The sequence below is a fragment of the Anarrhichthys ocellatus genome, unplaced genomic scaffold (assembly GCF_004355925.1).
Source record: "Anarrhichthys ocellatus isolate YVR2014 unplaced genomic scaffold, GSC_Weel_1.0 scaffold37, whole genome shotgun sequence".
Lineage (NCBI taxonomy): Eukaryota > Metazoa > Chordata > Actinopteri > Perciformes > Anarhichadidae > Anarrhichthys > Anarrhichthys ocellatus.
The window spans coordinates 1,036,888-1,050,408 of record NW_022280067.1 but is presented as its reverse complement, the minus strand read 5'-3'; the positions used below and the strand labels follow the sequence as shown (position 1 = coordinate 1,050,408).

At 40.3% G+C, this 13,521-nt stretch overlaps 2 protein-coding genes across 2 annotated transcripts in view; both read left to right on the top strand.

Annotated features, from left to right (window-relative positions):
* Window positions 1-2,717, top strand: part of LOC116394091 (alcohol dehydrogenase class-3) — a 5,168-nt gene extending 2,451 nt beyond the window's left edge. The window contains exons 5-9 of the mRNA XM_031866905.1: window positions 173-392; window positions 1,135-1,395; window positions 1,583-1,718; window positions 2,140-2,278; window positions 2,401-2,717. Of these exons, the coding sequence (XP_031722765.1) occupies window positions 173-392; window positions 1,135-1,395; window positions 1,583-1,718; window positions 2,140-2,278; window positions 2,401-2,425 (781 nt within the window). The 3' untranslated portion in view covers window positions 2,426-2,717. The remainder of the gene's footprint in view (window positions 1-172; window positions 393-1,134; window positions 1,396-1,582; window positions 1,719-2,139; window positions 2,279-2,400) is intronic.
* A 105-nt stretch (window positions 2,718-2,822) lies between these two features.
* On the top strand, window positions 2,823-9,498 carry LOC116394092 (eukaryotic translation initiation factor 4E-1A-like). Its single transcript, XM_031866907.1, has 7 exons — window positions 2,823-3,929; window positions 4,879-4,979; window positions 5,161-5,256; window positions 5,476-5,539; window positions 7,194-7,307; window positions 7,686-7,825; window positions 8,183-9,498. The coding sequence occupies exons 1-7, from the start codon at window positions 3,807-3,809 to the stop codon at window positions 8,295-8,297; spliced, it is 753 nt and encodes a 250-aa protein (XP_031722767.1). The 5' UTR covers window positions 2,823-3,806; the 3' UTR covers window positions 8,298-9,498.
* The last annotated feature ends 4,023 nt before the right edge of the window (window positions 9,499-13,521 follow it).

Genomic DNA, 13,521 nt, shown 5'->3' with positions numbered 1-13,521 from the left:
AACTTTCAACCTCAATGGTTGATCTCAAAGCCCCAGGTGCCCCACCCCAGGGCAACCAAATCAAAGCTCAGTCATCATTAGTTTGAGCCTGCCGTGTATTGAAGTGCAGAGCCATCGGGTTTCATCACACATGCATGAAAATAAATCTTTTCCCTGTGTTTTCACCCTGCAGAGTAACCCAGGGCAAGGGCCTGCTGCCTGACAACACCTCACGCTTCACTTGCAAGGGAAAGCAAGTGTTTCACTTCATGGGGACCAGCACCTTCTCCGAGTACACCGTGGTGGCCGACATCTCTCTGGCCAAGGTGAACGAGAAGGCTCCACTGGATAAAGTGTGCCTGCTTGGATGTGGCATTTCCACAGGGTACGGTGCTGCTCTGAACACTGCCAAGGTGAGCATCGCAGGCTGTAGACCAGAGCTATTCCATTACAAATGCAACTGTGCTAGATTCTAAAACCGGGAGACGTAGATGGGCCAGACATGAAATAAAAATATATTTATTTTTGGTCACATATCTGACCCAGACACATCACAAAGTACAACCCTCCCTCTCCCCCACACACACTCCCTCACACACACACGCAGAACTGCTTGATGTGAGAGAACGTTGATTTGTAAAAGATGAGTTTATTTCTAAAGTGTTATGGTTTGAAGCTCGTTAAGCAGAATAAGTTTGTCGCAAAGTGTCGCCCAAAGGATACAATGAAAGGAGATGAATATTTTGTCATTGTTTGTCAGCGTCACTCTGAAGTGGGTCACCCTTATTAATCATGCAGATCTGATGTGAAAAGGAATTGTTGCCACGGGTGTCTGTTTCCAAGTTGCTGTTGTTTTTTTCTTCATCTTTTCGCGGTGACATTAGTTTCACCCCCAAAACAATATTTCTTTTATGTTACAATTAATTAGAAATTAAACAAAAACATTTATTGGTATCTTTACAGATATGATACAATCTGCTATGATGCTTGCATCAGATAAAAACAGACGTTCCACTGTAGTGCAATATAAAATGCATCTCTACTTCACCGCCTGACACAACTCTAAAGTTCCCTCATACAGTACGTTTGTTTTATGCAAAATTATTCAGTCATACTTGAAGTCTCACATTGCTATTCTTGCTCACGCATGCTCAGGTTGAGCCAGGTTCCACATGCGCTGTATTTGGCCTCGGAGCTGTCGGCTTGGCTGTTATTATGGGCTGCAAGGTTGCTGGGGCAACGAGGATCATTGGCGTGGACCTCAACGCCGCAAAGTTTGAGAAAGCGAAGGAGTTTGGAGCCACCGAGTTTGTGAACCCGAAGGACCACAGCAAGCCCATCCAGGAGGTTCTGGTGGAGATGACTGACGGGGGTGTGGACTATTCTTTTGAGTGCATTGGCAATGTGCAAATCATGGTGAGACCCTTTAAACATACACACATGAAACATTTTTATTAATTCACTGTTTTCATTTGTCATATCGATTGTTTGGTGGATATTCACAGTGCAGATAATATATACATGGCGTGCAGCATGCAAAACAGTTTTCGTAACTTGGCAATTCATAGAAATTAGGACAATTAGCATTTTTTTATTATTTTAGAGAGCTGCTCTGGAGGCATGCCATAAAGGATGGGGCGAAAGTGTCATCATCGGCGTAGCCGGAGCTGGGCAGGAGATCTCGACCAGACCATTCCAGCTGGTGACGGGCCGAGTGTGGAGGGGCACAGCCTTCGGAGGTAACTGACTGTGTTAGATGATTACTTGCTGGGCGTAATGTGTTCTGGCTGCGGTTCCAACTTTCTCTGAGTTTAAAGCCTGTTTCAACTATGGATAATTCTGCATTTTTTTTTAGCATCAACTGTATTTGGCAAAAGTTTTTTTTAAGCCGAGTTTAAAATAGAGCTTAACTTACCATTTGATAATTGATCTGAAAGATAGAAAATTGCTTCCTTATGAAAATGTCTGTGTTTGTAGTGGTATTTAATTTGCCTTGAGGTGGTTATGGAACATTTGTTTGTTGTACCAAATTAAGTTTAAGCAGCTATTTATATCGTTTTTAGGTGGGGAATAGGTGCCTTGCCCAAAGCCTTTTGGCAAACATGAGTTTTATTCAGGAAAATGTGAGTTATTTAACTGGTTTTGATTATTCACCCCCAGGGTGGAAGAGTGTGGAGAGCGTTCCCAAACTGGTGGAGGACTACATGAATAAGAAGCTGAAGGTGGACGAGTTTGTGACCCACACCCTGCCCTTTGAGAAGATCAATGAGGCATTTGACCTCATGCATGCCGGAAAGAGGTGAGAACATTTCACTTATGCTGTCAGTGAATAATTATCTAGTTTTCTTTGTTTACAAAGCCCTTTTGTCTTTTTCTGTTTTCTGCTGTTCTGTTAATTCTGTTGTTTATGTCTCATTGCAGTATCCGCACAGTGCTGACCTTCTGAAGTGCCTAAAACCTTGACCTTCACGTCTGGCCTTTTAACGATCTCCTTCCACAGTTGCAGCACTTGATGTATTTCTCTGCACTTGTTTTGATGTCATAACTTTCAGCATTCGAACATCATTTTTATTAACAGCAGAATGCATGTTTGAAACAATAAGTGTCACAACATTTTTTTGAAATTGAATTTATTTTCTGCTTTTCCTTCTGTGGCTCATTTGCTGTCTGATGTGATGTTTTATAAGAGAACATAACATTTATACATAAAGGCATGTGGCTGCTGCTCTCACTAAGAACAGTCAATGAGTCTCTTTCAGCCCACTTTACTTCTTCTCTGCTCCAAGAGTTCATAGCAGGAAAAAAGCATTTAATTACATAACAGTTGCAGTGTACAGTACCACATTCGTGCCTTTATACTCGTTGTGTTTACCCAGAAAATACTTATCAGACCCTGAATATCACATTAAAATATACACATAACACATATACACATATGTTTTACAAAATGCAATATAAAGGAATAACAAATATTCCAGTTAAACTATTTTGAATAAATCCTTAAATACGAAATATAAGATACTTAAATTGACTTTTAGTCATCACAGTCGAAGATAGCATACCATCACTGATGGGATCACAAGCTTCATCGTGAGTAAAAGATAGTTGTAATCACACAACTTACCTCATGACTGTTTATCACAAACACAAAAACATGGTTTATCAGGGAATGTTTCCACTAAGCCTGCACATTGCTGAATATGTGTATATTATTTATGGGCACAATATACTAGGCCTATAACATGGGTCAGCAGGGGTGGTATACAGACTTAGAATGGCCCTTGGGTTTACTTTTATCTTGCAATATAATCCCAAAATTCAGAACAATCATATTGCATCTCATTTCCAAATAATTCTTTATGCTGCCTGCGCTCCTAGCTGGCCTCCAACATACATAACGTAGTATATGTGCAATTCAAGACACGCTGTTCTACAATTATGAACATGCCAAAATATGACTTTTAATTATGTATCCTCCATTCTTTTTTACCATAAAGAAGAGACCTTTGCTGTTTGAGGGGATGTTTCGTGTCTATTGAGATGATCTTTCAGACTTTAGTCTGGGTCACCAAGATAACAAGCAACTCATTGACATCGCCATCAGCAATGTGACTGAAAGACTCTTTTCTATGCCACAAAAGAAAGGGTGATGGTCACACATACACTAACTATAATATTACTTGAAGTACATCAATTGCACAAATCTTCACTAAAATAGTTTAATTTATTGGATCTGTTATAACTTATAATTTATAATCCACCCATGCATATTATTAATAATAACTGGAAGAAGATGATCGTGTCACTCACACACAGCCTGAATAAACATGTACTTGTGTCCCTTCTTCTTGCGCATGCGTCATGCAGAGTACCAGATGGCCCAATCAGGTATTTTAACACACGCCAAAAAATCCGAATGTGACTTCCAGAAGATGGCGACCGCTCTGGTGGTGAGTGCACTGCACACTTGTAGCTCAGGTTAATTCACTTCAACTGAAGAAGCTATGCTTTTTTTAATGCAGTATTAAAGCCCCAGTGATAAAACGAGGGGGACTGTCGGGCTGTAACGTTAGACGTTAACGGTTTAACGGTTAAAACACCGTGTTGACCGGGTGCATAACTCGGTCGGTACTCTGATGCTCTGATGAATGAATGAATGAATGAATGAGAGGACGCACGCGTTACTGGGAACAGCCAGCTAGCGCAACGTTAGTCATGGGCAATGTGAACAAAATAGCACGTGACTAAGAATTAGTTTTTGCTAAAGTAACGTTACAGCTCTGGAACATCTATCATACAAACTGAAACTGTGAACTTGCAAGAAATGCGACATTCTGGGAAGACGTCTTCCAAGTAAAAGTAAAGTTCATTTTGAGTTAACGTGAAGTCTACCCGAGTATTATGAACCTAGGACTGAGCATGGCTGGTTGTTGGATGGCAAAAATGTTTAATATTAGTCTGCTGGACAAGGGTTAAAACATCACTTCTTTATTATCTAAAGAACATGGTTTTTGTCTGAAGGGCCAAATGTAAATACACAGAAGTAGTGCAGAAATACAATATGTAAAACAGACTAGCTGTAAAAAGAGGAAAAGATGACATTACTGTCAAGGGTTGCTGTGTCCTCTTCTCCTTATTCATTCCTCTACTCGTACTCTATAAATACCCCCAGTCTACTATCCGCTCTCACAGACATCCCTTCTACACTGTGAAAGTATCACAGCTATGACCACAACAATACATTTTTAAAAAGTTCCAATATATGACTATAAAACTACACACAAGTTAAATAATTACAAACGTAACGGTGCCAGTAGCGGTCATCACAGATGGCACATGAGACACTTTCTTTAGAAGTGTTTTTTTAATGCTTCTTTTGTACTTTTTTTTGTTTCCTAGTTAACTTCAGTTCCTGCTAATCCTGAAAAGGAAAACTGTGAAACAATCATTCAAAAAGTTCCGAGTCCTGAATCCTACATCAAGCATCCACTACAAAACAAGTAAGACCTCACCTCGAGTCCCTTCTTTTCCTCTTTCACAACAGACTCAAGCAAGTATATCTCATCTCAATATTGTGTGCAATAGCTTTATCGGAAATGTGTGAATCTCTTCCAGTGAAATAAGTTGTCAGTGAGGGAAAACACGCAGCTAGTTGGTACGAACTCTTCTTTTGATTTGCAGGTGGGCTCTTTGGTTTTTCAAGAACGACAAAAGCAAAACATGGCAAGCCAACCTCCGCCTCATATCCAAATTTGACACTGTGGAAGACTTCTGGGCGTAAGTATATTATTGCTGTATATACATGTGAGTGCATAATAAAATTATTTTCACCATTTTGGAGGGGAAAATATAATTGGAGGAGGCATAATGTATGAGAGTTCACTTTCCGTTCGTGCCGTGAGGCGTCGATCTAGTTTGTTCCTGCCGGTCTATATGATGTAAAACGGGATTTGTCAGTTGTTGGGTGTTGCGTGACATTACAATTCACATTTCCAGATTATACAATCACATTCAGCTCTCGAGTAACTTGATGTCTGGCTGTGACTACTCGCTGTTTAAGGTAAGCAAGCTTTTATCGCTGTCTTGTATTATATTTTACATTCTATCCATTTAAAGCGGTTTGTTTCCTTAGCTTCCACTGTGAACAGATGTTCGTGTTTATTCTGTAAACACTTGCTTAGAGTAGAGATGCGCCGAATGATCGGCAGCTGATCGAAACCGGCCAGTTTACAGTGATCGGCAATGACCGGTGACCGCCCGATCAGTCTCATATTTGTTTTTGCTTGTGAGAGAGACGTTAACATCACAACCACACTTGTGGAAGTTCGTCAGCATGATCAAAGAACACACAAAGCTTGTAATTTGTCCCAACTGCAAGTTCAAAATAAGGCGTTAAAGAACAAGCGTAAAAACAACTGGTGCAGCCAACTTAATCATTCCCATGCGTGCTACTCTGAGTAATCACAGTGACTGGCTTGCTGCTGACAGCACAGCGTCTCTCCATAGCAGAGTTTTGCAAATAACGCAGCTAACGTTAACAAAGGTTGCATTATGATGCGTTCAAGCTCTACTTGGAGTATTGGGTGAAGGTAAATTATATCATCATGATGTGTTCAAATGTTATCTTGAGAGAAACTTGAACAAATGCAGTTATTTGAAGGAGATGTTTTCATACCAATATAAAATAGACATTGGAGAGAGATTATGACCCGTTTAGTTTCCTAACACTATCTCTAAGCAGTTTATAATCTATCATTAGAACTATTAATAATCAAAGCTAATATTTAAATAGAAATACAATCATTCATTTAATTGTGGCAAATAACCAGTATGACAAAGTTAAAGGATAACCTTTTGGAATTTGGAGTGTCAACGCTGACTTCGGGACAGTTTAAATTATTTTTCGGGCCGGTGGTGAAAAACGTCAGGCGGAAGCCTTGCTTTTAATTACATCTGAAAATCTGAATCAGTCAGGAAAATTTCAATCGGTGCATCGCTAGTTCAGAACAAAATAGAAAAACAATGTTCTTTTGGTGTGTTTTAATTGTGGTCCACTCGGAGCACATGCTGTCTTATTATAAAGGAGCCAAGCGTGTCCAACATGAAGTCACAAGGCCTGATGTGTGATTCATTCATTAGTTTGGCTGACTTTGACCCTCCATCACTAGTCAGTTAATAGCTGCACTTCATCTTCTCTGATGACCACAAAGAGCTGATGAGGAAAGAGTTGGTTAATTAGCATCGCTCAAGACTGAAACGGCTCTCATCTGTCATAAATAATATCAGACGGTTAGAAACGGAGGATAGAAAAGTGGCTTCTTGAGCTACAGTGTGGTGTAGAAAAGTAAAGTGCACATTACCTAATAGCTTTATCCGGGGCTTCTTTTGGTTTTCGCACATAATTGAGGGTTGCCCCTCTTAAGTTGCAATTACAATATACAACAAAAAAAAGAATAATTAACAGTTTTAATTCATAAAAGTTTGTTCTTTTCTGGAAATTATTTCTCCAAACAGACAAAAGTTTAGTAACTTTAGTAATTTATGCCGAGAGGAACAACAATGAAACACAACTAATCTAATTAGTGGTGATGGGATGTATGCTGTTTGCTCCTCTCCTGATCTGAAGAGAAACTGATGGATTAAAGCCGTTGTTCATTATGGATGTGTGGGGATATTTATAGTGGTGTGACCTCTGACCTTTTGTGCGGATGAAGGATGGGATTGAGCCCATGTGGGAGGATGGACAGAATCGACGAGGTGGCCGCTGGCTGATAACTCTGTCAAAGCAGCAGCGTAGAGCAGACCTGGATCGCTTCTGGTTGGAGACGGTATGTTCAGTCCTGTCGATTTTATTGGTTACTTTAACTAGTATACAACTATATCTTTAGGTGTTTCTTTAGGCCTTTTTTCAGGGAAGACATTTAGTCACATCACAGCAGGAGAAGCACAGGTGTGAACAATAGAATGAATCAATTCCATTTTGCTGCTTTGGTTTCAGGGTCCTTGTGTTGTGCATGCTGGCTCCCTGTCACACGGTCACGGCTTACCGGGACACTTGAATAGAGCGGAGCCGTTGTTTATGTTGTTAGTACCACCTGCGCTTCTCCTACTGTGACAAGTCAAAATGTCTGCTTTGAAAAGGCCCGTCGGTTTCTAACTGCTCCCCAATAACGAGGCATTTTGAAAAGAATCTGTTGTTCCTCCAGCTCCTGTGTCTTGTGGGTGAAGCGTTCGATGACCACAGCGACGACGTGTGCGGCGCCGTCATTAACGTCCGAGCCAAAGGAGATAAAATAGCGATATGGACCACAGACTACGAAAACAAAGATGCCATCACACACATAGGGTGACCTGAAGATGCCACGCTAATGGATGACAAATAGAACATCCACATTGCATTCAGTTATAGTAAAGACGATATCCACCTGTATAGCCCAAATGTGTTGCAGCCCTTTTTCTGTACATGTTAAAAGGTTGTTCGGTTATTTTTTCTTGTACTTTAATACAGCGGTATATTAACAGAAAACCTGTGTCATGTTTCAGCTTTTCAGACCTCTGGGGCAAAAGATGGTTGATTCGTCATTATTGGACTCCCTCAGTAAACTAGACGCAGTGATAACATTAGCGATGGATATGCATGTTGGAGTCTGAAATGTTTTTCTGTATGTATTTGCTAAAATGCAATGTTTTCTTTTTTTTTTAGGCGCGTGTATAAAGAGAGATTAGGCGTTCCGCAGAAAGTGATCATCGGATACCAGTCGCACGCAGACACGGCCACAAAGAGCAGCTCCTCAACCAAGAACAAGTTTGTCGCCTGAGGACCGTTGACCATGCCTTGTTTTCTGTTGCCAGCATAGATTTTCTGTAAGTTTTCAGTGAATGTAACCGACAGGTTTATCCACTAACAAACACTGGAGGTGGAGATAAAAATTGCTTCCTTTCCATTTGTTGCCACTTTACCAAAGCTTTTGTTTGTGTTGAGGGTATGTGCAGTTCCAATGTAGCACTATCGTCTGAGAACTTCATTATTTTCGTGGTGGTGGGCTGAAGATGGGTAAAAGATGTTTTGATGCCCATTTCATTGTCAAATGCAGCTGCATATTTGTGGAGAATTTATTTAATTTATCCTTCCCTTATTGTATGTCTACTCTTTTCTTAACGCACATATTAAAGGCAAAACACAAAGTAAACCATTTTGTAATTTAGTATAAACTGAAGCTCTTTGTTAGTCGGTTTACTATATTAAAGTTTCTTTTTTTTTGGTGGAATTTTTAACCATGCTTTGTGATTTAATCCCCATCTTCCCAAAATGGACAGAAATGACAAAACAAATTGATAGAAGTTTAAACATAGTTGTGCAGTTGTTTTTCATTTTGACAAATTAAGTCAAAGAGGAGGACTAAGTTCAAAACTGTTTAGTTTCTTGTTAATCAGCTTGTGCGTTGTGTTATGTGAAGATGAAATTAAGATTTGAAGAGCAGGGAATTTATTTTAAAGATACTGGTGCTTCATAATGAATATTTAGAAGCTGCATTATTTGCTACTCAAGCGTTCACACCAGAATGGATCAGCAGCATCGTCACTTTGTACCTCAGAATATGCGAGCCATTCATACCCGAGCCGCTGATATACTGTTTCTCTTAAACACAGGTTTAAGAGAAGTTTGAGTTTACGTGCACGTAAAAAGATGTCTGTGACAACCTTTTGTATTACAGTATGTCTTCAATGAGGATATTTTCCAAATATACATATTGTTGGTTGGCTATTTCCTTTTTCTTGTAAATGCGCATTCCATATTAGTGTACAGTATATAAGTAAAAAAAGTTGACTTGCCTGTTTGGTACAAGTTTTGTTGATCTACTGCTTTTGAAGAAGTTTACACAGTATAATTATTTTCATTCCAGATTTTGTGGCATATGTAAAAATGTAATTGTTTGGAGGTATTGGGCTGTGCCTTGAATGTAACACCGTACCCTGTATGTCTCAGCAGTAATGTACAAATAAAACATGCACAGTCAAGTGGGCTCTCTCAAAACAAGGTGTTTTAATTATGAAGTGATTATTTTCATTAACATACTAATTGTCTGTTTTGGAGGAATCTGTCTTAGTGGTGGTTTAGAGGCACAAAAGTCCTGTAATGCAATTCAACCTTACGTCGCAGCTTTAGGGAAGTGGCGAATGTATGCTAATAGGCTGCCCGGTAATATATTAAATCTCACATCTGTAAGTCGCTCTCTGTCACTCAACACTTGAGTAATGGAAGGTTGGCATCATGTTTGCCATTAATTATGTTTTCTTGAGGCAGTTTGAAACAAGAAACAATGATCATCATACACTATCTCTCCTTCAAACACTAACATTGTTTGGTTTGTAATCAGATTTTTTTATTTGCTCTTCCTTCCTATTTAAGCTAGATAAAGGGATTTCTGTAGTAGCTACAGTGATTTATGTCTAAGTTAGTCTTAACCTTTATTAGGCGATACAAATTGCAGTCGGTCTAATAGGGGCCTAAAGTAATCTATGACATCCATTGACTGCTTACTTGAGAGCAATAGCAACACAACCCCTGCCGCTCCTTTGAAATAAGCCTCCCTGTAATTGACTCGATCAATCAAGGCACATTTTCACGCGAGACAACTAGGAGGAAATTAGAAGAGCGATTTACAGATGGTTGTTAGGTTAAGGGTTTTACCTCACGTGGCAAAACACACCAAGCGGCCTTTGTTCAAAGCTTTGGAGCCATTTTGTCTCCGTTGTACATTTAAACCACTGTTTGCCACTATTAAACATTTTGTAGATGTAGATGGAAACATAAAAGATAATAAAATGTAGACGATAGTTTACGACTATCTAAAATCCAGACTCCAAGATGCTTTCACTGCAGGCTTCTCAATCATGAGAACAATCCTAAACTTTGCAATTATTTTTATTTCTTCAGCAATAAACTTGATACAAATACATGTGTATGTGCACATACTGCCACTTGTTTTCTTAAAGTCAGCAATAACCCACTCTTTGTGTATAATCTTGTTTTTATAATTAGTTCTGTATGCTTAAAGATTAATTGGTATTGGGCATTTTGTTAACAAATTGCCGACCATAAAACCAGTCCAACACGTAGTGTGGGTGTTTGAAGAGCAGTAAACCTTGCCTGGTGGATTTATTTCTGCTGGTATTTTTATTCCCCTCTGTTCCGCAGTAACACAAGATCAAGTAAATTAACTTACTGCAGATAAGTCAAATCCTTCAGGCCTCAGATGTTTTCAGATGCCCTCCTGGTACAGATGAGTGAGATTATTTGGCCATTTATTGTATGAAAGTGTGAGTGTGTGTGTGTGTGTGTGTGTTACATAAAGCAATTATGTGTCAGTTTTATAGTCCCTCTACAAGAGCAAAATGTGATAAAATATGTTAATGTAATTAACTGTCTGATAATGTAATAACCTCTTCTGATGGATAATTTCATTATTTTTCCTCCGTGATGTAGCTCGTATACCAGCACATGTCTCAGTTACTGCATTAAGGAGTTGTAAAAACAGATGCACATCTGATTACACTTTGACTAATTATTTCATTATCTAGTTCTTATTTCACCATCACAAGCCTGTCTTTTCTTTGCCCCTGCCTGCCACTTCAAAGCCTTGAAAAAGACGATGATGCAGACCGATCACAATCATCTATTGGCAGCGCCATTACGTATTGATTTATGCAAAAGTATTTCCCTCCTTTCTTGGCCCCCTTTTCACTGATTGGCACCTTTTAGTGCTAACGGCTGACATCCGAGGTTTTGTGGATTTGATGACCCTGATGTCCTGACAGATGGAAGCGCTAACCCGAGCCGACGCCTGTAATAGACAGAGGCAACATAAATGTGCACCTTCTCTTTGGGTTGCAAAAGATGAGCAATGGCAAGGATAAACATATAGTTCTCATGCAGCTGTTTTAAGGCCCACGCACGCTCTAGTTTACATTTTGGGCTTTTTGCCAGACAAGTATTAGTCAGATCCTTTAAAGGTAAAAGGGGGCCGTCAATCTCCGTTAGCATAACAAGTAAAATGAGATAGCCTGTTTTGTGCATTAAGAATAAAAATTGCCACTCAGATTGTTAAATTATAAATGAATTAATATATAAGCAGCTTGTTAATTTCGCAGCTGGTCCAGGTGGGTGTAAGTAGAGTAATAGAAAGTCTCACAAAATTGTAATAATCAGGTCCCCTTTATCTCAGGAAGAGGACTGGGACATTGTAATTGTCACATTCCACTTAGCTATTAAGTGTTACAGTAACTCACGCTCAATGCTGCTACTAACTGTGACTTACAGTGAGTAGGCTTGGACTCACTGCCCATCCCATTCAAAGAAGTATTCAAAGAACACTTTGATGTCTGTTTGTGAGCATGTTGAGCTGTCGCAGGGATCAAAGCCCAGACTCACAAGCATATACTGTATACGTGTATATGATTTTGAGGGGCGCAGAGGGACAGAGAGGCCGAGTGTATCATGGATTGAGACTGAACGAGAGCAGTTCATGTTGGAGCAGATTGTGGAGGACATCCCGATGCACAAGACCTGCAGGAAGGCCTTTAGACAAGTGAGTACAATAACACACACATGTGTGATGTGTGTGTGTGCACTGAGATGCACTGTGCAACCTGTGCTCTGTGTTGCTTTACACATACTATGTAACTTTTTATGTAAAATCACCAGCATTTAAGATGTTTATTATTCATGATAGCAGCTGTGCAGTCATATCAATAAAAAACTACTTCTATTAGCAGCTACAGTATCTTCAATATAACTGTTAAATTGAAAGTTTTTTCTGTGCTGCAGATATCTTGCTACTGGTGACTCCTTTAGGACCATTGCAAACAGCTTCTGTGTTGGGGTCTCCACTGTCTCCAGTATTGTCCCAGATGTTGCCACAGCTATCTGGGACTGCCTTGTGGAGGAGTTCATGGCTGTGCCCACCACAGAGGAGTGGCGGTCTATTGCTGTGCAGTTTGAGGAGCGGTGGAATTTTCCTCTCTGCTGTGGAGCACTGGATGGAAAGCATGTTGTCCTCAAAGCCCCTGCTAATTCCGGATCTCAGTTCTTCAACTAGAAGGGAACATTCTCATTAGTTCTCCTGGCAGTTGTGGATGAGCAATATTGTTTCCAGCGAAGGTGGGAGTCTGGCCAACTCAGCTTTTGGTCAAGCTCCTAAATCTGGCACCCTCCAACTGCCTGCTAACCTGCCACTACCAGGAGCTGACCACCAAGGACTTCAGCCACACGTCTTTGTTGCTAACGATGGCCTGACCCCGAGTTGTACTGGAAGTCAGTGGTGTACAAGGTGAGGGAGACAGAACAGTTCCCTATGGGGCTCCAGTATCACTGACCACCGTATCAGTCAGCACACTGCCCAGCCGAACTGTGGTCTGCCTGTGAGGTAGTCAGTGATCCAGGAGACGGTGGACGCGTTAACCCCCACCACCCGCAGCTTCTCACTCAGCAGCACTGGTTGGATGGTGTTAAATGTACTGGAGAAATCAAAGAAAGTGATTCTCACAGAGCCACCGGTTCCACCCAGGTGCGACTGAGCTCGCTGCAGCAGGTAGATGATGGCATCGTCCACTCCCACATAAGGCTGGTATGCAACTATATTCAGTGCAGTGATGGGATGTTTTTTAAATTTATTTTTACATTTGTTGCCCATCATGTTTTTCATGTAATAGTCTGGGTTCCGCCCTCTTTAGGCTGTACTTGATGTATTTGTGGATGCACAGGTTGCAAAGTGAGAAAATATATATATATCATTGGTTTGGCCATAAGGGCACCAGGCCATGTTAATGCACTTTATTAACCATTAATACTTTCTTTAGTTTAATAAGTCTATGTATGACCTACTTTTTACACAAATCATTTTACTTGTACTCTAGTTATCTTTATATCCCTGCATGGCTCCAAGGACATTAGTAAAGTCGGGCCCAGATGGGTGACAAGGCTCACAGTCTGCATTTTCAATTCATCCCAAAGGTGTTGGATGGTTGAGGTCAGGCCTCTCT